The sequence below is a fragment of the Sinocyclocheilus grahami genome, unplaced genomic scaffold (assembly GCF_001515645.1).
Source record: "Sinocyclocheilus grahami isolate Dianchi unplaced genomic scaffold, SAMN03320097.WGS_v1.1 scaffold7.1, whole genome shotgun sequence".
NCBI classification, from domain to species: domain Eukaryota; kingdom Metazoa; phylum Chordata; class Actinopteri; order Cypriniformes; family Cyprinidae; genus Sinocyclocheilus; species Sinocyclocheilus grahami.
The window spans coordinates 2,744,767-2,768,528 of NW_015505186.1; the positions used below are offsets into that span (position 1 = coordinate 2,744,767).

The window sequence follows — 23,762 nt, forward strand, 5'->3', positions numbered from 1 at the left end:
ATATATTTTTTTCCTGTGTGTATATATATATATATATATATATATATATATATATATATATCTTATCTTTTTTTTTGTCTCACATATTTGTTATTTAATCCACACATATTTCACTTACTTTGGCTGAGTCTGATACATTGTCCCAGTACGGAAGAGGGAATTCTAACTGTCCCAGCAGTATCTGGTCAAACAGAGCTTCTTGATCATCAGTGCTCCTGAAATAAAGAGTGCAACTTCAGATATGCATCAACAGGGGGAGCTCTAGGCCTGTCGCAATAACCAATAAATCGACTTATCGTGCAATATAAGGATCTGTGCCTTTGTGCATACGGACATCTGACTGCTGAGTAGTGATTGTGTTTTTCAGCAATAGTGTGCACCCTTAATTTACAGAGAAAAGAAGGTCAGGGACAAATTCTTTGTGCATTTTTCTTTTTTTCTACTTGTTACTTTGCACTTTTTGTTAGAAAATGTTTATTTACTATTTATTCAAGTTTTTAAGGTATCTAATATTTTGATACTTTATTTCCATGATCTAAATATTCTTAAGAATTAAAAGATTGTTGTCATTTGGAAGTGTGTTGGCCTTCTTGCATTTTTATGCTGTTACATTATGATTATATATTCAGTGGCATAAAATGGTCTTTAAAATGACAATAATATCGCTTATCGCAATTATTTCTGGGGCAATATATCGCACAACAAAAAGATGTTATCGTGACAGGCCTAGGGAGCTCATATCATTGCGATCATTGATAGTACAACAAATAGCCACAGGGTGGCGCAGTAACAGCTTACATAACCTTACAGCTTTGATTACATTACTCAAAGCTGCACTACATACACAGCTAGAATGTATTTAAGAATGAATCTTTGACATGTGGACCATTTTTCTACTAGATAAAGTCATCGATTTGATGGTAATTACAGGATTTTTAAATCTGCTTTGAAAAGCAATATGCAAAAAAGCTAAAAAAAAAAAAAAAAAAGATCCTCACATTAGCCATATTTTGTCATACACACTGAACTTACCCACGAAATGGAGGAAAGCCACAGAGGAGAATATATGTGATGACTCCAGCAGCCCAAATATCTACCTTAAGGCCATACCTAACAGCAAACAAAAGGTGTTGTTTTAGTATTATTGGATCTTATTAGATTTTATCTTTAAACTCATTGATTTAATATGATCATAACAAATCACAGCACTATGCTTAACATCACACGAGTCCATGAAAAAAAATCACACATTCAATGACCCAGATTTGCGAACGTGTTAAAATATTCACCCGGTCTCTGCGATAATCTCTGGTGCTACATATGTGGGTGTTCCACAGACAGTGTACAGAGGTCCATCTACCACGGTGGCCAAGCCAAAGTCGCCCAGCTTCAGAGATGTGCTTCCATCTTGATGCTCATACACCTGTGAATCAAAGCCAAGAACAACATTAGACCAAAAACAACCTAGTCTCTTCAAAGCAATCTATGAAAATGACATATCTGGCTCTCAATTCCCAAGGTGAACATGTGCGGATCAGTGTCAAAAATATGCACTGGCTTCAAATAAACAGATATTTGTGCATTTAATGTCTTTAACCTAAAATCCAATGATGCTAAAAAGAAACAGGAGCATAAGCTTGGCTGGCTTTGTGTTTGGCGTTATATAATATGTAAAGTGATGTTTTGAAAAAGCCTCATTCTGCACTGCAAGGTGCATTTGACATGCATGCTTCCAGCCACAAGCGATTATCTTTGACACGCAGAAAGCGAGCAAGCGCATATGTGAGCCAGACATGGTTTATTCTAGCTCACTGGAGTGCGTTTGAGAAACAGACGGTTTTATTCACTGTTAGCAGGTCACATTTTCAATTATAAGATCTGCAGCATTTCTAGACACATCCCCCAGCTCATAAACAGGGCTTCATAAACAACATTTCCGTCTTGAATCAGCAGAGGAAGGGGCCATTGATTCATAAATTATGTCTGGTAAAAGGTTCATACGAGAGCAGCCTTCGAGAACAGTACAGTCTGTGAACTGTCAATGTGTGAGTCACATCTCAGTTCTTCCGCTGCAGAAGTGATATCACACATATACAGTCAGTCAGTAGGTGGCTGGTCTAGACTCAGTCAAAGAGCTCGCAGCAATCATCTCTCTTTCTCCAAACACACTTATGTAGTTCCAGCCCACAAGACCTATGAGTTTCATCCGTTCCTCTCCTCGGCACGTACACACAGGAACACATGGTTGTGGAGGCTGGTGATAAAACAGCGCCACTTTAGGATGTGATAACTGTTGCGCTTGTACCTGTGACATGTGTCAGACATGTCAGGATGACTTGCGTTTTGGAAAAGAAGGAAGGATGGCGGTGTTGATATCTTACCAAAAGGTTCTCTGGCTTGATGTCCCTGTGGACGATGTTAAGGCTGTGTAAGTACTTGATAGCATTGGCCAGGTTGTACAGCATGCCACTGGCATCCCGCTCAGTGTATCTGTTTGTAGAGGTAATGGCATCAAAAAGATCTCCTCCCTAAAAATAAGAACAAACATGACAAATTACAAAAACAAAAAAAGGACAGATTCAAAATAAGTAAAGAAACAAATTAAATACTACTACAGTATGTCTATTTAACAGTAGCATTGGAGTAAGAAATGTAATTATTGTCTTCACTGTATAAATTAAATATAAATGGATTCTTTTTAAAGCTACTAAAGTTGTTCAGCCAAGAGCACTAAGTGGTATTCTTTTTTCTGTTGTTGTTTAACAACAGGTATATTAGGCAGCTGTCACTTTATGACGGATCCAATATACTGACTAGGTTTACATGGACATCAGTAATCTAATTATTTACCTTATTCTTAATAAGACAATATTATTTCCGCCCAGCTTTAGTCTGAGGTATCTTTGACATCTACTGCTAGGTGTGTGAATGGAATGGTTACATTGTTGCATTTTGCTTCCAAGCAAGGTGGTATTTGCATGTACACAAACTGATCGACATCACAAGAGTTTTCTTGAGGTCAAGTTGTTTATACAAAGCAGGCAGAAAGTTTATGGTGGCCTGGTTTTCTGTTCACATGGTAGAAATCCCCTCAAAGAGTCGAGTAAGTGGAACAGCAGCTTAAAATAACGTTCAGTTCAACAGAGCCAGCACAACTGCACAGGGCGGCCATTATAAGGACCACCAAGAGCTAAAATTAATCCGGATCTCTACAAGATGTATAAACCAGCTGTGACTGGATTTTTGTGAATCTTTCTGTCTATTGATCTGTATTTGTTTTCACCTTAGGTTTGAACAGGTGCATTAAAATGACAGCTTGCTGTAGTACACACCTTAACTAGCTCCATGACCAGGTAGAGTTCACTGTAAGTGTCCATTTCCTCAATCAGCAACACAATGTTTGGGTGTTTCACTCTTCTGAGGATAGCCACCTCATTCTGGATCATATGCTCCTGTGCAGGAGAAAGAGATTCAGAATAAAAATATATTGTACAAATTGCCACAAGCATTTTATTGACAATATCATAATGCTTCTATCTCACCTTTCCTCTGCATTTGCCTTTGTTGATGATCTTCAGAGCGTACGCCCTGCCAGTCGAGTGCTCTACACACTCATGGACCACCGCAAAGTTCCCATCTCCGATCATTCGGCCCACTTTGTACCGATCTGAAATGGAGCTCGGGACTGTGGGTATCGGCGTCTCCTCCAAGGGCTCAGCTGCAGACGGTAAGGAAGAAAATTAGAGCAAGACTGAGTGGGCCTCATTCAGAATCTGTTTTTATGACTGAAATCTCTGTAGGCAGTGGAGAAATTTGATTCTCAACCAACATTCCTAGTCTCAGAATCTCTTTGAATGCAGCTCAGAGAACAAGACGATAACCCTGCATTCAGTTCACACCTCATGGATTCTTTCATTAGTGCATTACAGTCAGCTACAGCGTGTACACTGAAGTGGAAATGATTGTATAATGAACATCTACGCAAAGCCTTCAAATGAAGCGTTTGTTGTTGACCTCCACAGCATAATTATAGTATAAAAAAATACTATAATATTATATTAATAATACTAAAATAAGACTGTCTAAACCAGCCTAAAGTGTTCGATTTCTTACCATCACTTACGGGCCCTTCCTCCTCATCCATACTGCAGACTTTGGTAGAGGCCAAAGACAGAGAGGAACTGCTGTGCTGGGATCCCTGTGAGGAAGAAAAATCCAATTAAACCAGAAACGACTACATAGCAGTACATGGCCAGTGTGTATGAGAAATATAACTCCAAAAACCACCGACAACCAACCACCTAACTTCAAATATACAGACACAGTGAAGCAGCTCACTGGGGTATTCCGTCTTTCTACCTGTGCTGGATATCCTCAAGCTGCCCCGTGTTACTATTCCCATCAGGACGGTCGGCACGCTCGGGACACAATCCTCATTCTCACTTTTAAACACAGCACAGTGTTTGGATAAAACCAGTTATCGGTGTTTCTCTGCTGGTTGCCATGGCAGCAGTAAGTGTGAGCGAAGTTACTGGCTGTGCTGTAAATTGGTTTTTGCTCCTGGTTGCCAGCAGTCAGGGTGCAGGGACCCTTTCAGGTCTGTGCGGAGAGTAATTGGAATGATGTCTCCGGGAGCACTGCGCTGTCCCGGAGCTCGAATGGATTTGATTGGACGGTAGTGGCGTGCGACGACGGCCCCGGACGCACCTCAGAGGAGCTGCTAATGGCGAGAACGAAGCACAAATCTACTGAGACGAAACAGTGGATGGGTCACGGAGGGTCAGCACACCTACATGCACTGTTTGCTAATGGCAGTTTGAGTGGATGCATATGAGACGGCCAAGGTAGGGTTGTTTAAGTGTCATCAGAAACAGTTTTGACTCGAGAGTGTGTGTGTGTGTGTTTCAGCATCCTTTTTCTATTTCATTCAGACCACAGTTTGTCCTGGCGCTATCAAAACTCTGGTTACCATGGAAACTGTTGGAGTGTACTAATAATATTTTCCCTCTGCGAGACAGGAAGCAGCCAGAGACGAGCCCATATAAGGCATCTTCCTGTTTCCTGGCTGAATGCTAGGTCAAATCACTCCAAACAGGCTGGATTTCTGTGCTTTTTCTTAGGACCAGAAAGAAACAGAATAAACCATGTGGTAAGTATTTGCCTCTCCACTGATCAATCATGTTAAATCCATGTGTTCACATGCAAATGTAAGTACTCAGTTGCATAACAGTCTGTGCAATTATGATGCTGATAACACACATTTACCTCAGTGATCCCTAATGTAGTGACAGGATCCCGCTGTTCTCATCAGGATCGCTGCTACTCTTTTTGGGAATAGCTGTAGAGATGCTAGACCTCTTAGCTGCAACTCCATTAAGACCAATGTGAGAAAATCCTCACAAGAGTCACTTATAATCATAATAATCTAATTCCATGACCGGCTGCATTAATTTGTTTTTGAAATTCATGGCCGTCATTAACACAAATGATTGTGCAGTACAAAATAAAATTTAAAAATCTGCAAAGTCTGGGACAAATAAAATGTGATTAAAGGAGCTCTGATCCAAACTATCCCCTATAAACAGAAGAGGACCCAAATGATTCAGTAAAGAACACCCGGTTGAGTTTGTACTAGATAAAGAGATGTTTAATGCATTTAGCATCTTCAATCATACGAGCATGATGGAAACATTTCATGACATGCTTTGTGGCAAACAGACAACGCATTAGACCAGAAAATGACAGTCTTTTCTTTCTACACATAAAAACAACTAAAAATGAGAGATTATGATACAAAACTAATACAAAAACAAAGAAAGCTACATGATTGACAATGGTTTGAAAGCAAAGATATACAGGACAATATAACTGAGCAGAGTCCAAAACAAAAAGATGAAAACTACAAAACAATGAAAACCAATGGAACACAAGAGGACTGAAAACTACTGCAGAGACAGAGAAAGAGAAGTGGTGATCTTTACATGGTATCATACAATATACAAGGTGTCTGTTTTTTGAATAAATATGAAGTGAGCAGATAAAGAAATTGCTCACTCAAAAATGAAAAACTCCATGCAAGCACGTTTTACAAAATCACTCTTTTTCTGTTTCACAAAAAAATAGGTTTGGAATGACATGAGTGTGAGTAAATTATGACAATTTTAATTTTTAGGTGAACTATCCCTTTATAAGAATGTCATTATTTTGCTCATGAACAATAAACAGAAACACAAGTACATGCGACAATCCAACTTCCTTTTAAACATCCGTGTGTAATGATATCATACTTGGAAGACGCCACCATTAATTTTTAAATCAATGTTCATGGAATGAATGAAAACACATATCACATGCACACAAACACAATGTCATTTAAACACCGGACAAGAAAAAATATGGGTGTGAAAACGCCAAAGGAAAATGTGAAGAGCATGCAACCCAACAGACGGTTTGAGAGACATAATTTATTGGAGATGATGAAGAATGTGTTTTTATGCAATTTATATTAAACTGAACACATCCACAGAATTTACTTTGTCCATCTCAACAACAAATTAAAAGCAGAATGCTACCTCGAATCCAGCTAAAACTCAGGAAATGAACAGGTGCATTTTCAGTTCAATCCTAAACAGCACTCAACTCTTTTAGAGACAGGTGTGATGCTGAGCTTGATGGCCTCACTTTTCATGTTACGCAATACACAAAGCACTCATACTACCTAGTTAACCATCCATAAAAAAATTACTGAAAAAAATTTCATTTAATCTCACAACTATGGTGATACGATTTCAATTGTAACCTCATTTACCTCGATTCATCCTCGTTTAAACCAGATTGAGGTGGATTAGCAGACTTGGAAACAAAATCCCTATTTTATGTGTTTTGACACGGATTAAAAATGTATTTGTCGCCATAGCATCAAATGAGTATGTGTTCCATATTTTTCCCCAGAGGAACTGAGATCTTGTGGAAAGAAAGAGAGATGATGGAGGGGATATGCCTGAGGACACAGAGGCCACACACACACACACACACGTAGATATTCCTAGTATAGATCCGGCACTCTTGTGTAGCTCGTTTCTAAAAGTGGGTCATGTGTTGAATGTAATCCACAGCCCGCGCTTGAGCGGTAAAGCTAATTAATAATAAATCAGTAGTAATGATCAGTGTTTAATTCATTCATTTGGAAGGAGTGAGGTCATTTAAAACTGCAGTATAAACTATCAGATATGGATATATATATATTACAGCAGTACTCCGCTAGCAATACATTCCAATGTATTGCTAGCGGAGTACTGCTGTAATCACACCCATTAGCAATGTATTAGCGCACACTGCAAACTAATTGAATAACCAAGCCACAAAGCCGCAATAACAACATTCAGAGACTCATATAAATTCATAAGCCAGATAAAGAAGTGCCTGCTTCTTTGGAAGCATTTGGAGCGAACATTCAATTCTTTTGCATTTGTATCGTATTTATGTAAATGTTTTTTCTCCTTCCTTCTTTCACAGAACTCCACTGGGGAGTTTTCAAAGCCTGACCCACTTATGCAGGAGATGGTTGTAAAGACGCTGAGATACGTCTCTGCTTTGGGCAGATCTGACTGTCCCAAATTCTCATTCTGCAACAGCAATGAGCTGAGAGCAAAGCCATCTGACAGAATCAAACTGCAGAGAGATCATCCAACTTCAAGAGCTCAGGCTGCGGTAAGAGATAAGTGAAAGAATGACGAGAATCTGAGAGTCTTTGCTAGTGGGTGGAGGGCGAACACAAAGTGCACGGCGTCTCTGTCTCTCAGCCAGCACATCGACCGAATCGCATTTAGAATCATTAAAAGTCAGACTCTTCCTCAAGAGGAAGTTTAGCCACTTCTAATAAAATCTGGAACTATTTAGAATATAAAAAGTTGAACATGTCTGTACTTTCTCTCAGAGGTGCAGTCAATTACGTTTTGCTTTTAACGTCATATAAAAGCAAAAAATGTTCAGTTGCAGTGCTATTGAAGACATGCCATATTTGCAGTCAACCATTAACCAAGAAAAAAATTGCTAGTCATGTGATCTTTACATGGTAGCCCCCATATGTAAAATAACTGTTATTATACTAATAGCATTTATCCTGGTTTCAGATATGATTGGATTTTTTATTTTTTTTGCAAGAGTGTACATGATTTTAAAAAAAATTCAGGGGTTAACCATAATAGGAGAGCACTTTTAGGAGAAAGGACTAACTAATAAAAAAGGCAGTGAGAACATGTTGAGAACATAAACCAGTTGTTTCACTATGAACTGGTTTAAGGTCAGTAAAGCTCCGGTTGGGTAGTGGCCAACAGTTTCTGATTAATCTATTTTGGGTCAATATCAGCACGTGATTTCGCTGGCTGTAGAACAGCACTTTAACTGCCTGCAGCTGGATTTGATGTGTCCCAAAAGCTCAACATTTTGATCTTTTGGAATGGAGTGCAGTATCCTCAGTGACTGAACGCTCTGGTGCATTTTAGTCATGGAGAACTAAGAAAGAGGAATAGACAGACACTCAGAAAGAATGGAAGACAGAGAGACTCTTAACTCTTAAGAGAGAGAGAGAAGCAAGAGTAATCACTGGGGTTTAAGGCTCATATTATAACCTGAGAGAAACTCTGGAATGGGAAGAAGTTTAAACCTCTTTGCATTAGTCTATCAACTGCAGCATTAGAGATAGTTTGATCTGGTCAAAAGCGCACAAACTCCTCCTCATCGTAATCAAACTTTCCTCAGAAACCAAATGGTAATGTGTTTCTAGGGGGGAAAAAAGTGAATAAATAAACACTTCTTGGTGAGTTGCATGCTCCTTCAACAGCATGTATCATGCCATTTCTCTTTCTCAATGCTGTCTCAATCAGGGTCCAAAATTAGCATTGGCCAAGCACCAAATGTGAGTAAAAATTGGTTTTGGTGAGTAAATAAAAAACATTATTCACTCGTTGGCAGGTAATATTATTAGAAACTGCAGTATAGCACATGATTTATATGTATAGTCATATCCTCACTAAAGTGATGTGAGCGAATCAATTTAAACCTATACAAACTTTATTAAAAAAAAAGTGCATGTCTTCAGATGACTTGTACTTCAGTGAAAAACCTTGGAAAAATCTAGGAGTCTTCAGAACTCAATGTGGTGACACGTGAGAGGAATATTTCTTGCATTACATCATATATATATAATATCACAACTTCCTTTGTTTTTAGGTGCTATGGAAAATATATCACCATAAATATGATGCTGCAAGTTACACAACTTCATCAAAATCATGAAAAATACTAAAATTTGGTATTTATTTTCTCAAATTATCGCCATTGGCAGATTAATGGTAAAAGTTAATTCTGGACCCCGATTTCATGTAACTTCATGATTGCTGCTCTACTACAAGCAGAAGTCATATTCCATGGCTGACACTAGTGGATTTTCACGCTTAACTCTGATGACGAAACATGAGAGGCCAAAAGTTTCCAAATGTAGTGGCCCAGACTAAGGATTGACTGTGGATCTTAGTGCCACTTTGAAGAAGTGGGGAAGTTAAGCTGTGCTGTCAATGATGGCCTTGTCCATTTCCTGAGAACATAGAAGGAGCGCGTTATAAAGAGCCCGAGTTGGCGAAGGAAGGCAACAGAATGTTCTATCTAAGTGGAGAAGGTCTGGACACTCAAATCACACGATATACTGGATAAACAAAAAATATATATCACATAAAGGACACTATTTAGCACAACATAATTGGATTTAGATGATATATGTTATCAAATGAACCAGGTGGACAGTAAAAGATCTGAGGTTTATGTTTAGGCAAGTGTATGAGCTAGTGTATAAACCGTGTGTATTAGGGTGATTGTAGAGAGAATGTTGTCTTACCCTGTGTTTCTTCAAGCTCCCTGGGCTGGTGGGAGACGGACTGGGCGATTTTGCAGAATGGGGTGTGGACAGCTGACTGGTCGGGGTCCCATTCACTACAAAGAAAAAGTGGAAAAATGTTCACAAAAAAGTGTACAAAGTTTGTGAATGAAGCTCAGCAAATATTTCAAGATCCCCAGGAGGCTGCAAGTGCTCTTATATTCAAAGCGCGAGCTTTTCAAAAGCCTGTCTGTGAGTAAGAAGAGAAGAAATCGCCCACACAGCTGCTCCTGCTTCCCACACTCGCATCCCTAAACAAATCCTCTTCGGATAGAGCACCACACACCCAGTGGCACAAATCCCTCCATTTCTACAACCTCACATCTTCCAAGGCCCATCAGTCATGGTAGGACTGCACTACACACCACTGAGAAGATCTGAACTCTCTGTCAACACCAGGCTGATTCATATTCACAGGCGACTGCCTCTATTTGCTGATACAGATTAGAAATTATCCCTTGACAGTATTACACTTTCTCATATGTTACCAGGACACACAAAAGTAAAACATCCATCACCAAAACAGTTATTTATAGAGAACATCAAAATTTAAATAAGCAGCAAAAATAAGTATTATATTTAACTGCACCATATCCATTCTAATTCACTTTTGAAATTGAATAAAGCAGCAGCTATGAATGGAAAAGTCAAAGCTTGTAGTGAAGTTATAGCAGAAATAAACCAATGTGTTTTATGACTGCATTGAATTTGTGTACATAATAGGCTACATAAAGTTATTAGAAATTAAATATGAACTAGGCCAAATTAATTATGTTCAAAGCCACTGTAAAAAATGCATAAGATGACATGTGGTCATAAATTGAATTTAATTACCACAATAATTTAATGCACAGCGTGTTACAACCCATATTCATTTACACAGACCAGTAATAAATTGTAGATTTCTGAACTATTTCATTTTGTAGCAGACAAATATGGGAATATCATATCAAAGTTTAAAACACACAGCACAAAAAAAACTGTTAAAGACATATAAACAAATTGTGTTACAAGTTACACTCCTCGGTCTCTCCTATGAAGATGAACTGAATTAGAAATGAATAACCTACTGATTCACATATGAATACACATGAAATAAAATCCTTCTGGCGTCAATTCCGGCTGAATAATCCTTACTATTTAATTCCGTCCTAAAAAGTAAAAGTCAGCTTCCCATGTATCCGCAAAAGAGCAGTGAATACGCCTCTCCTACCTTCGTATTGCAGCATCTTGAGACACAGTGCTATTCCAGGTGGCAGAAAGCAGCAGCTCTCGCTGAGCGCGGATTCCAATGAATGAAGCAGCGGAGAGCAGAGCGGAGTACAGAGCGTGAGCCGCTGCTCGCTCATTGGCTCGCCGTCTGCCTGCGTAGCTGTGACGCGAGGCCGGCCGGCCGGTGCGGTACGGTAGTGGGAGGCGCGGAGGGCTGAGGTAATGGTGAAACCATGGGTGAAACGCGCCGAATCTTCCCACCGACAGACCTTTAATGGCACTCGAACCACGGCCAGATACAAACATAAACACTACCGTATTTTAACATGAGACAGTAATTTCTAAGGTCTCGTGAAAAAATATATTAAATGTCAATTTTACTAATATAAATACTAGTGCTGTCAAACGATTAATCGTGATTAATCGCATCCAAAATAAAAGTTTTTGTTTACATTACATATGTGTGTGTACTGTGTATGTTCATTATGTATATATAAATACAAACACATACAGTACATATTTTGAAAATATTTAGATGTTTATACATTTATATATTCATATTCTTATATTTTATATTATATAGAAATATATTTAATATATAAACATAACATATTTTTCTGAAATATATATATACATGCATGTGTTTGTATTTATATATACATAATAAATATACACAGTACACACATATATTATGTAAACAAAAACTTTTATTTTGGATGCGATTAATCGCGATTAATCGTTTGACAGCACTAATAAATACGTGATCTCTAACGTTATCTCGGGTATTTATTTATTCATTAATTCAGTTATTTATTATTTGTTCTAAGGCATTTATTTAATTATGTAGTTATTCATTCATTTATTAATTTGGTTTCTGAATATCACTAGCTTGCAGGTGAACCGTTTTAAAAGCCTATAAAAAGCGATTCTCTATAAAAGCAATTTGTCAACATGATTCATGGTCTATGCGGTGTTTACAGGAAACAGACAAAGATCAATTATAGCTTTTTAGATGTCAATACTGAACAGCGTTCAGTTTATTATTACTGAACGTGATTACATTTAAATCTAGCTCCCTGCCAATAATAATAATAATAAAAAAAGCTAAGTTCAGTTTGGGAGTTTTTGAGTTCACTAAATTCCCTTTGAAATGCTGTGAGTGAGTGTGTTTGTGTTTTTACAGGTTTTGCTACACTTGTGAGGTTAAAATCTTGAACATTTTCCTCATACATATAGCGAAACGTGTCTAAAATGGCATGTGAAGATGTTTGAAGAGGTCTGTTACTATTTAAAAGCCTCAAAATAATCCAAATGAATTTGTTTTAAATATCAAGAGGTTTGCAAGAGGGCCAAATTTTCAGCACCATATGAAAACCACTTAATGTGAGATATCTTCAATAATGTGTGTATGTGTGTGTGTGTCAGACTGGGGGGAAGAAGTACACTCATTAGCACCATCTGTGGTGCTTCATTAATTTGATGTGAGTGATGCTTCACAAACAGACAAATCACTGTTTTATTTTGGGGTTAGTTCTCCAACATGTTCTCAAAGTTCTCCGTCAGAAATGGCAACAAGCTGAGCCACCCCCTCAGACAAGCATCCAAATATCCTTAAACCCTTTTGGGGAGATTACAGAACATCTAAACCAAAGATACAGAATAGGTTATTCAAAACTGGACTGGGAGCAGCGTCAGAAATTAACTTTTTCATTAAGGGGCAATATTTTCCTCCTGGTTTTTACCTTTGCAATAGCTATTTTTATAATTACTTTTTAAAATATATCTGTTATGTCAACTGTAAAATACTTACATTTAACCACATACTTCAATTAATGACAATATTTTAAACTGTTACCAATCAAAATTTGTCAAAAGCCATCTTTACAGTACAAAGGTGGAACATAACATGCATCTGACATGGCGTTGATGTTTTTTTTACACAGTTTAATGCTGCTCATGTACAGTACATTTACACAACAACTACATCATGTAAATAGCCTATAAATTACAAATATAGGACCCAATCAGAGGGTGAAACTGCAATATCATGATTAAAGAAGTTTTTTTTTTTTTGGTAGGGGAAAAGCACGTCATATTCCGGCTACAGACAAAACAACCGATCATTAATTTGTTTATTGCTTTTTACAAATTGGAAAATTAAGACTTTACATTGGTTATTTCAATAGCATGAAAAACAAAAGTTATTCAAAGCAAACAAAAGAACACTGAAGCAGTCCAAGACTTCAGTCTAATCAATGTAAGTTATGCACTTTCACAAGAACTCATGAGCAAATCTACTGTAAATTTAATGCTGCAACCGACACTTTCTATTCAGTTCACATTTGACAAAATTGTGACTGTCATAATAGATCTAGCTTAATTCTGCAGGGGCATTTTTTGCCCCCTTATCTTGAATTTGGGGAGCATTTTTGCCCTAAGCCCTGTTGAGTTTTGACCTTGTTGGGAACTAAGTGTAAGTTTAAAAAAATAATTGATTTTGATCAATATTCCTCATATTAATCACACCCTGAATAATAACGGATGATTTTGTGACAAGTGTGAGAAGGTTTGACAGCTCAAACATAAATCTGTTTTCACAGCTGCAGGCCTAATTGAACCAAATCTTAGGTTGAATCTATTCCCCACTCCCTTCACAAATACATAAAATAACATAAACGACTGCAGCTACAGAGTATGTTACAGCACTGCAGGAGACTGCTGGGAGAATGGCCATATTTTATGTATGGGATATGAGTTCAGCATGGTTTATAACACAAATATAAATTTAGACACTAAAATGAGAGAAATGACTCTGAGTTTGCTCTTGTGTAACATGCTCAGCTGTGGGAGGATGGATCTAGTGATGTGACCTCTCTCCTCTCTCCTCTCTCTGCTGTTTACTTCTCTCTTTTTCACACCAGGTGCAGTTTGGTCTGCTGTTTGCATCTGACCCTTATTTCTTAATTCAAAACAAGGATATGATCCAAAAGGGACTGTGAAAGTGGCACAGTGTCCTCCCCTGATATACCCCTGTCCTGATCTAACACTCCCAGTACAGCTGAGCAGAAATAACTTCTGTGTGAATATGAATGACTTATGATCCGTCACAGAAGATATGATTATGTTTTTAGGACTGTTAATCGATCAAAGTTTTTATAAATTAAATTCATTACATTTATCAATATGTGCAGAAAAACTGCCCCAAAGACAATTCAAAGAGGAGAAAATCAATGAATAGACATTACCAAAAAATGGCTTTTTAAAGGAATAGTTCACTCAAAAAAGTTGCTGGTAATTTACTCACCCTCAGGACATTCAAGATGCAGATGCAGAAGTTACTTTCACAATGCCATCAATTATTGCATTGCAAAGCAGAAAGCTGCGTGTTTGCAATAAACAAATCCATCATTAAGACATTTTTTATTTCAAATGAGTCCTCTATCCATAATATCGCTTTCTCCAGTTAAAAAGTCATCTCATCTTCAGGACTGAAATAGGCACAGATCAAGCACCATTTACAAGCAAATTTAGTCTAAACAGTTCTAAACAAATATGTTGGTGAATTTTGATGTGAGAGGATGGACGGACTCTTTCACTGGAGGAAGCATTATTATGGATTATGGACTCATATTTTGGCCAGAAGCAATGGTTTAAAGTAAAAATGCCTTAATGATGGATTTGTGTCCCACAGATAAGCAGATTTTCACATCACAAGACTTTAATTGATGGACTGGAGTCACATGGATTACTTGTGGATTATTGTGATGTTTTTATCAGCTGTTTGGACTCTCACTCTGACGGCACCCATTCACTGCAGAGGATCCACTTATGAGCTATGTAATGCTAAATTTGTCCAGATGTGTTGTGGTGAAGAAACAAACCCATCTATAATCTTCGATGGCCTGAGAGGAGTGTAAATTCTCAGTAAATTTTCCATTTTGGGTGAATTATTCCTTTAAGTCAATATATCAATTATAAAATGTTCAAATAATGAGAAATGATAGTGGAAACATATTTAAAAAATAAAGCTGTAATTACAGGAATTAATTATGTAATGTATATACAGTGCATGGCATAAAAACTAAGACTTTACACACAAATTACATATAAATACACTTCTGCATTATTAAAATATATGAAGCATCTAAATAGATTGTGCCTGTCCTCTGGGGCGCTCAGAGCTCCATTCTGGGAGCAGAGCATCCTGCTCTGAGTACATTCAAGCAAGCACATCTGTCTCACAGTGGATATCATTTTTAATGAAATTTCTATTTACGGTGCATCTATGTGATATGCACGACAGGGTTTCAGAGAGGAGCCATACAGATTGGACCAGGATACAGAATTTTATCAGTCTCTGTGCAATTAATTCCATCACTGACAAATAAACATGACTTTTCATACTGTTTTTATTGCAAAGAGTAATACACACAGCTACAGTAGCTGCAAATTATTTTTATGTTACGGCCAATATTACACATCTAAACTGTTTAGATTTTTTCTTTTTAAATAGCATTCCCACTGTGGGCTCCTATCTACAATTTACATGCTTTTAGTGAAATCAGAGTTCACATTATATACTCTTAAAAGTAAAGGCTCTTTATTGGCATCGATCCATAAAGAACCTTTAACATCCAAGAAATATCCCATTGTTCAAAAGGTTGTTTAGAATACTGCTGATATATTGTGCATATAGACAGTGCATTTTGGCCTTGCATATAAGGTCTAAACAACATTCACATTTCATAAGGAAATATTTTTAAGTAAAACAATATTCACTGAGAAAAAAATATGTGAGGGGGGGACTTTATTTTATCCATTAGGAATTGACAGTATTGGAAAAGTGGGTGTTGTTACCCCATAAAATTGATAACATTGACATTAAGCAGCATTTAATTAGAGTACTAACTACTGTGACTAAAAACAATCATTACTGACAACAGAAGCCAGGAAATCTTCTTGTAGTAGTGCATGGTGCTAGTAACACCAAGGTCATGGGTTTAATTCCCGGGGAATGCATAAACTTAAAAAACTTATATGTGTGCAATGCAGAATGCAATACAAGTCACTTTGGATTAAAAAAGGCCAAAAGTATAGATTTTAAAGGGGCCATTGGATGCCCATTTTCCACAAATTGATATGATTCTTTAGGGTCTTAATGAAAATTCTGTAACATAGTTTGGTTAAAATTTCTCAATGGTAGTGTAAAAAAACACAGTTTTTACCCTGTTAAAAACAGCTCTTTTCTGAGCAAGCTGTTTTCTTACATGCCGCTTTAAATGCAAATGAGCTCTGCTCGCCCCGCCCCTCTCTTCCGAGCTGCTCTCTGAGAGACGGTAAACGTTAGCCACATTCATCATGAAACTTGCTAACTAGCACGTTATTAGGAAATGCAATTTGTAAAGATTCATTAAAAAACCTTACACACTTCTTCTGGCACGAAGATAGACGCATTTAGGTAGATCGGGGGGTGTTTTACATGTTGTTTGAACTGACACACATTTCAGTTCAAACAACATGTAAAAGTGCATGTTGCATCCGATGACCCTTTTAACCAGTGTGCAATTTACACTCTGAGAAGAAAATCCATAGAAAAACAGATAAGGTACTGGTAATTGTCTGCCAGGATATAATCTGTTAAAAGCCATAGTTCACTCAAAAATTTCATTAATTATTTACCCTCATGTCATTCCAAACCCGTGAGACCTCCGTTCATCTTCGGAATACAAATTAAGATATTTTGATGAAATCCGAGAGCTTTCTGACTCTGCATAAATAGTAACGCAACTGACACATTCAAGGCCCAGAAAGGCAGTAAGGACATCGTTATAATAGTCCATGTGACATCAGTGGTTCAACCTTTATTTTATGAAGCTACGAGAATACTGTTTGTGTGCAAAGAAAACAACAATTTATTCTCTTCCGTGTCAGTCTTCCCTGCACGAAACATTACGGTTGAACAACCATTTCATCAAAAAAATATCTTAATTTGTGTTCCAAAGATGAACGAAGGTCTTACGGGTTTGGAACGACATGAGGGTGAGTAACTAATTAATTTTCATTTTTGGGTGAACTAACCCTTTAAGTTTACGCACATTTCCTTTAACCATAAAACACCTATGAAAAATCAATACACTATAGTTCGTAAACCCATGACACAGTACATTGGGTCTTATTTTTAAGAACTTTTTTTTTTAATTGATCTAAATTAAAGCTTATTAAATAATTCAGGTCACTTTTATTTGCATTGCACTTTATACAATACAGACTGTTTCAAATCAGCTTCCCGGTAATACACAGAAAAATAACAGAATCAATGCTGTAAACTTCATCATATATGAGACAAATCTAAATAGCTCTAGCAAGACAGCAGTGTCATTATTCAGCTTAAGTCAATTGTGTTTGTTCAGTTCAGTTCAATAACGAGTTCAGATTCAACAACACACAGCTCTGCAAAAGACAGTAGTGTTGTTATTCAGCTCGAGACAATTCAGTTTCAATGTCGATGTTGCAAAAACTTTCATATATCTTGGAAATAAAATTAAGTTATATCTTGGAACAAGGTGAAACAAGTTAATACACTAATTAAAAATATAAAAATGACAATTTTTTTTCTTTGGAATAACGTACACAGATGAGTCATACACAATAAGACCAGGGACACGCATTAACAAAAAGCCAGTTTTCCCGCAGTAGAGCACATGCTAATAGGTTAATGAGCTGTTTGTGGATTTGTCAGTAACGAGCTGTGCGACTGGCCAGAATTACACAGTGAGAATAATTACAAGGTCTCTGGATTTGAGTGACAGGAGCAGCTCTGCATTTCCTGAGGACAGTCAGCCAGCGGTGTTTGGAGCTGATTAGAGATTACTCTCTGGTGCTCTAATTAAAGATTACTCTCTGGATAAACTGCTCAGACAAAAATTTAGTCGACTACGAGGCCAAGCTTATCCGTGCAAATTCAAAGGAAAGCTTAACAGAAATTCGTGAGACGAACAACCTAAGATTATAGATCAGAAATCCACTGGAAGGATGCCTTCAGTAAATAGGACAGGCAGAGAACGAGACGCAGTCTGTAATGTCAACGGCACAGATGAGCACCATCTCCGTCGGCCCACACAGCTGTTGATAAATATGACAGAGAGAGGCTGTTTATGTCTGTCTCGCTGTGTCTCCTTTGTTAAAGCACCTCTAAATGTGTTGTCAAGCTCTACACTTGATCGCGCTGCTCAAACTGTGAATAATCCGTAGGATGACATGGGCTTCGCTTTTTTGTCTTGTTAAAAAAACAAAGGGCTTCTCGTAACTGTACACAAACAGTACATCAGTGCCATTTGTGCAGAAATTCATCAGGTAAAGTGCGTTCATGTGTGTTTAAAGGTGTGCAGGCCACTCTCGACCAGAAATCAATGTGCTATACTTAGCCTGACAGGGTGTATTATATAAACAGCTCTTATACAGTGAGCGGCTTCATCAATCGGCTCTCTAAAGTAAGCACAGCTAGACCTTTCTGGAAATCGCTTATCTGATTCATCCCAAGAAATATCGCACATTTGACCTATGCTGTCTGACAGATTACAAGGCAGATGTCTGTTTATCAGCCAGTCTGTTTGATCTTTTCAATGGTATATAAATTGACCACTGGCCTTTCCGGTAGATGTGAATAAAATGGCATTGACTGCAACCCAGAAGAAGCAACAAATAAAACGCAATGTAACAGCTACAAAATTGCAATTGCAATCATATCCGTCCACCGGTTGTGTCTTGCACTACAGGACCCCTTCGTTATGTATACACCTGCCCACGCCAGTGTGGGACTTCTAGTAGCGAGAAATAAAGACGATGTAAGGCGTGTGTTTGTATGCTTTAGGTTCAGATGGAGACTAAATTAAATAACTGAAAAGTTTAGTAAGGCAGGGGTTTTTAACCTTTACAGATCCACAAACCCAGGCTCTCAGCCAATCCTGGGACCCCAAGGGAATTAGAATTAGAAAGTTAGATTTTCTCATCCACACTTAATACATTAAGTGGCATTTCTATTAACAAAATATATATATATATATATATATATATTAATAATTATAAAAAAAAGAATCATGATATAAAAAACATGACAGATCGTTACATTTTCTATTAACATTTTCTCACCTTCATGTTGTTTCAAACCTATATAACTTTCTTTCTTCTTTGGAACATTAAAGAAGTTATGTTGAAGAATGTTCCAACTGTTTTTGTTCAATAGAGTGAACAAAACACTGGAGCCCACAGACTTTTGAAAAAAAAAAAATCTTTCAACATGCTTCAAAATACTTTTGTGTATGGAATGCAACAGTATAAATGATGACAGAATTTTAATTTTGTGGGGCAATATAACCCTTGAATCCTGAAGCCTGACATATACCCCCGGTTTCACAGACAAGGCTTAAGCCTATAGTCCCAGACTAAAGTGTAAGTCGGAGCTGTTTTAACTGAAACAAACTGACTGATCTTAAAATATATCCATGCCTTTGTTTTGTCTCAAGATGCACACCAGTAATGTTTTTTCTAAGGCATGTTAATAAAAATGACTTAAATTTCCTAATTGAACAATGGCCTAATCCTGGCTTAGTCTAAGCCCTGTCTGTGAAATCGGGCCATAAACTAATAGTCAGATTTTTTTTATAATTGTTATAATATTATGATATAGAATAGAATATAAACAGAGGAGCTTTAAAAGGGAAAAACACTCCAATTTTATAGTAAAATTACACATATGCAATTTGGTGCAGTTGCTGATATGTATCTAGCCAAAAAGTAAGAAATTGCTTGTAATGCAAATCAATGAGTTATTTATAACAGTATAGCAGACTATCTACATAAAATGCATATAAATGGCAGTTGTCACCCTATACCTCATAATAATATGTCTTTATAAAATTATTTTTAATTATTTTAATTTAAATGCTTAATGTTATATTTAAAGCACTGTGTAGTTTTTTTGTGGGGGCAAAACATATAATGCAATGCAATGCAACGATGACTGAGCGATGAACATGATACAATGCATCATATTTGTTACTCAATTTTAAAGATGATCAAAGCATCATTTAAAAAAAATTAAATAAACCTCAGTTGCTTCAATCCAGTAAATGTCCATCTTGAAATATTTCTTACAGTATAACATTTATTATTACATTTACTTTATAAAAATCAGTAAAGGTTTTAGAGCAGAAAAATATGTGTACCACAACTGTCATGGTTATGTTCTGTTTTGGTTTCAGCTTCCACATTTCCCTGAGTCCCCTTGTCTATTAGTTTCCTCATTAGTCATTATTAGTTTTCTCCCTTCACCTGTTTTCCCCTCATCAGCTGCATTACTACACTGAGCTGTTTCCTTGCCTGAGTTTATGTGAATTATAATATTAAAGACTTTTCTTTGTGGATTTGTGGATATCCTTTGTCTTCTGCACCTTCATTGGCGAGACTGTAACAGAATAACCAACCCTCAAATTGAGTATCAAAATAGTGGAGTTTTTCTTTTTCTTTTGTTTTTGTTTCTCCCCTCTACCGAAATGGAAATCCCAGCTGTTCTACTCCTGTGCCTGAAGCAACAGGACCGTTCGCTGGAGGACCATACCAGGGACTTTTTCGATCTGGCGTGCCTTACGCACTTCTCTGACCGCTCGCTCTGCGTATTCTACATCACCAGCCTGAGCGAGCGGTGTAAGGCATGCCTACCAGCGGACGGTCCAAAGGAGAATTTCGCCGCTTGTGTGGAGTGGGTGCTGGAGAATAATGGACTGTTTTTCTCCGTCTGCCCCACCGAGGACAACTCCAGCCCCACTCCCGAGCCAGAGCCCAGCCAGTCATCACCATCATGCTGCATGGAATGTTCGCCAGAGCCCGCCGCAGAGCCCGAGCCGGCCGCGATTAAAGAGCCAACGGCATTTAAAGCAACAGAGCCAATCATCGCCCCGCAGCTAGGGCTCGAGAGCACGACTGACCAGGTGCGTGAGCCAGCAACACTGTGCGTCGTGGGAATAATTGTGGCGATCGAGGGAATGGAGAATAACCCCGCCCACATGCCCACTACTGAGGGTGAGCTGTTACTGGACTCTGAACTATTGAACTGTTTTGAGTGAGGTGGAATTCTGGCTTCTCCCTTTCCCGTTGGTCCCGCCCACCTCTCTATTGTCTCCAGAGCCCCTGCTGGTTCCGTCCAGCTCTCCAGAGCCCCTGCTGGTTCCGCCCAGCTCTCCTGTATCTCCTAAATTCCCTGTTACTCCTAAGCTCCCACCCAGCCTCACTCTCCCGCCTCCTCTAATATCAGCCAGCTCCTCAGCTCTATCTCCGTTGGTGCCTGTCAGTCCCTCAGCACACCCTCAGTCAGCACCATCTGGGCGCTCTGATCTGCCTCGGAACTTCTAGTCTCCAACTCCGCCTAGGCATGAGAATCCCCTGTCTCCGCCTCCAGCCTTGAAATGCTGGACTCCACCTCGGTCCTTCGACCCATCGGCTCCGCCTTGGTTCCTAGCTCCCTTGTCTCCATCGTGGCCCGTCATCCCACCAGCTCCACCGGAATCCCTCATCCCTCCGGCTCCGCCTTGGTCAGTAATCGACCATCTGCCGCCTCAGGACTCCACTCCTCTGGCTTCGCCTCATCACTCCATCCCTCAGGCTCTGTCAGGCTCCTCCTTCCCTCCAGCTCCACCTTCGTCCTCAGTCGCTCTGGCTCTGCCGCGGTCTTCCGGAGCCCCGCCTCCGCCTCGGTCGCCTAAGCCTTGAGTTCCGCCTTGGCCCTCCGGATCCTCTGTGTCACCCTGGCTCTGCGGCTGCTTGTCTCCGACCTGGGCTCCTACTCCACCGGCATCATCTCTGTCAGTTGGCCCCCTGGTGTCACCTGGTCGAACTCCACCATGGCTCCGCCCTCCGGTGACTCCACCGTGGGCCACAATCCTGGCTGGCCTCTGGAGCTCCATCTGGCTCCGGGCTCCTCCCTCCATCCACTCCACCCTGGCCCTATGAACTATTTTCCTTTTCCATTGCCTGCCCCACGCCCGCCTCCTGAACCCCCACCCTCCCTCCTTCCCTCCTTCCCTCCTTCCCTCCTCTGTTGGACTGTTTATAGGCGTGAGGACGTGCCTTCCGAGAGGGGGGCGAACTGTCATGGTTATGTTCTGTTTTGATTCTGTTTCTGCCTCCACATTTCCCTGAGTCCCCTTGTCTATTAGTTTCCATGGTTTTTGATTAATTTGCTCGTTAGTCATTATTAGTTTACTCCCTTCACCTGTTTTCCTCTCATCAGCTGCATTACTTAAAGTCTTCTTTCTGTTCAGTAGTTTGTCGGTTATTGTTTGTTACGACTACCCTGAGCTGTTTCCTTGCCTGAGTTTATGTGGATTATAATATTAAAGACTTTTCATTGTGGATTATCCTTCATCTTCTGCGCCTTCATTGGAGAGACTGTAACAACAACCTGAAGGGACATTTTTATAATTATACTAAAAGGCCGTTTACTTGCTAAAAAAGTATCAGTCAGAGTGTAGAGGGCATGTTGTACATTGTGTACAACATGATTTTCTTTCCATGGTTTTTGATTAATTTGCTCGTTAGTCATTATTAGTTTACTCCCTTCACCTGTTTTCCTCTCATCAGCTGCATTACTTAAAGTCTTCTTTCTGTTCAGTAGTTTGTCGGTTATTGTTTTATGTTACGTATACCCTCAGTTGTTTCCTTGCCTGAGTTTATGTGGATTATAATATTAAAGACTTTTTGTTGTGGATTATCCTTCATCTTCTGCGCCTTCATTGGAGAGACTGTAACAACAACCTGAAGGGACATTTTTATAATTATACTAAAAGGCCGTTTACTTGCTAAAAAAGTATCAGTCAGAGTGTAGAGGGCATGTTGTACATTGTGTACAACATGATTTTCAACAAAGTGTTGTTATTCATATTGATAATTTAGAGGCATTTCCATATCAAATATGATAGAATAGACTTTATAAGGTTTAGAAAATTAACTAAAACTGGCACACTATATAATACATAAATAGACAATAGTTATAAGTGGCATTCAAATTCAAGAAAATCCTGTTTTATCCAGCCTATCCTCCCCAGGACGCTTATGGACCCTTGACTAAAAACCCTGGAAACTGTAAGATCAACATAGAAAGTATAATGGCAGTAACTTTTTAATTTCTTGGAACTTTATTTCAAAACCATCATCAATCTTTGCACACTGCAGTGAATTTATCCTAATACCAGAGTGGGCAAAGAAACCTTTGCAAACATGAGTCAACCTGGCATATTCTCCCTCACCCTGGGGTTTCTTACAGGATTAACGGGCTGAATGGTGAAAATGAATGACTGGCACACCAAGCACTCGAAGCGAAACCGAGTCCACGCTTTTATAGTCCACGTCTGCGAGCGTCTGCTGAGAAGCAGCCGCCTGACTACAAGTGATGACCCGCACTCTCTGAGCCTGCTTCCGCTAAGCTTGCCAAACAGGAAGGGACGCCCATATATGGGCAATTCTATTGTCTCCAAGGCACAGTACCCTTAGCCGGTGTCTCCATGACAACCAGATAGAACTCTCAGCCAAACCTCTACTCATAGAGATTCAACTGGTACGATTTAAA

General features: G+C 38.8%; 1 protein-coding gene across 2 annotated transcripts in view; it reads right to left on the minus strand.

Moving 5' to 3' along the window:
• LOC107588999 (serine/threonine-protein kinase DCLK1-like) overlaps positions 1–23,762 on the minus strand; it is a 55,351-nt gene that overhangs the window by 2,862 nt on the left and 28,727 nt on the right. For both annotated transcript variants that reach the window (XM_016277305.1, XM_016277298.1), the window contains exons 6-13: positions 9,893–9,987; positions 4,114–4,198; positions 3,543–3,718; positions 3,333–3,452; positions 2,382–2,528; positions 1,290–1,423; positions 1,033–1,110; positions 119–215 (exon numbers count right to left, since the gene is read on the minus strand). In XM_016277305.1, coding sequence (XP_016132791.1) covers positions 119–215; positions 1,033–1,110; positions 1,290–1,423; positions 2,382–2,528; positions 3,333–3,452; positions 3,543–3,718; positions 4,114–4,198; positions 9,893–9,987 — 932 coding nt within the window. The remainder of the gene's footprint in view (positions 1–118; positions 216–1,032; positions 1,111–1,289; positions 1,424–2,381; positions 2,529–3,332; positions 3,453–3,542; positions 3,719–4,113; positions 4,199–9,892; positions 9,988–23,762) is intronic.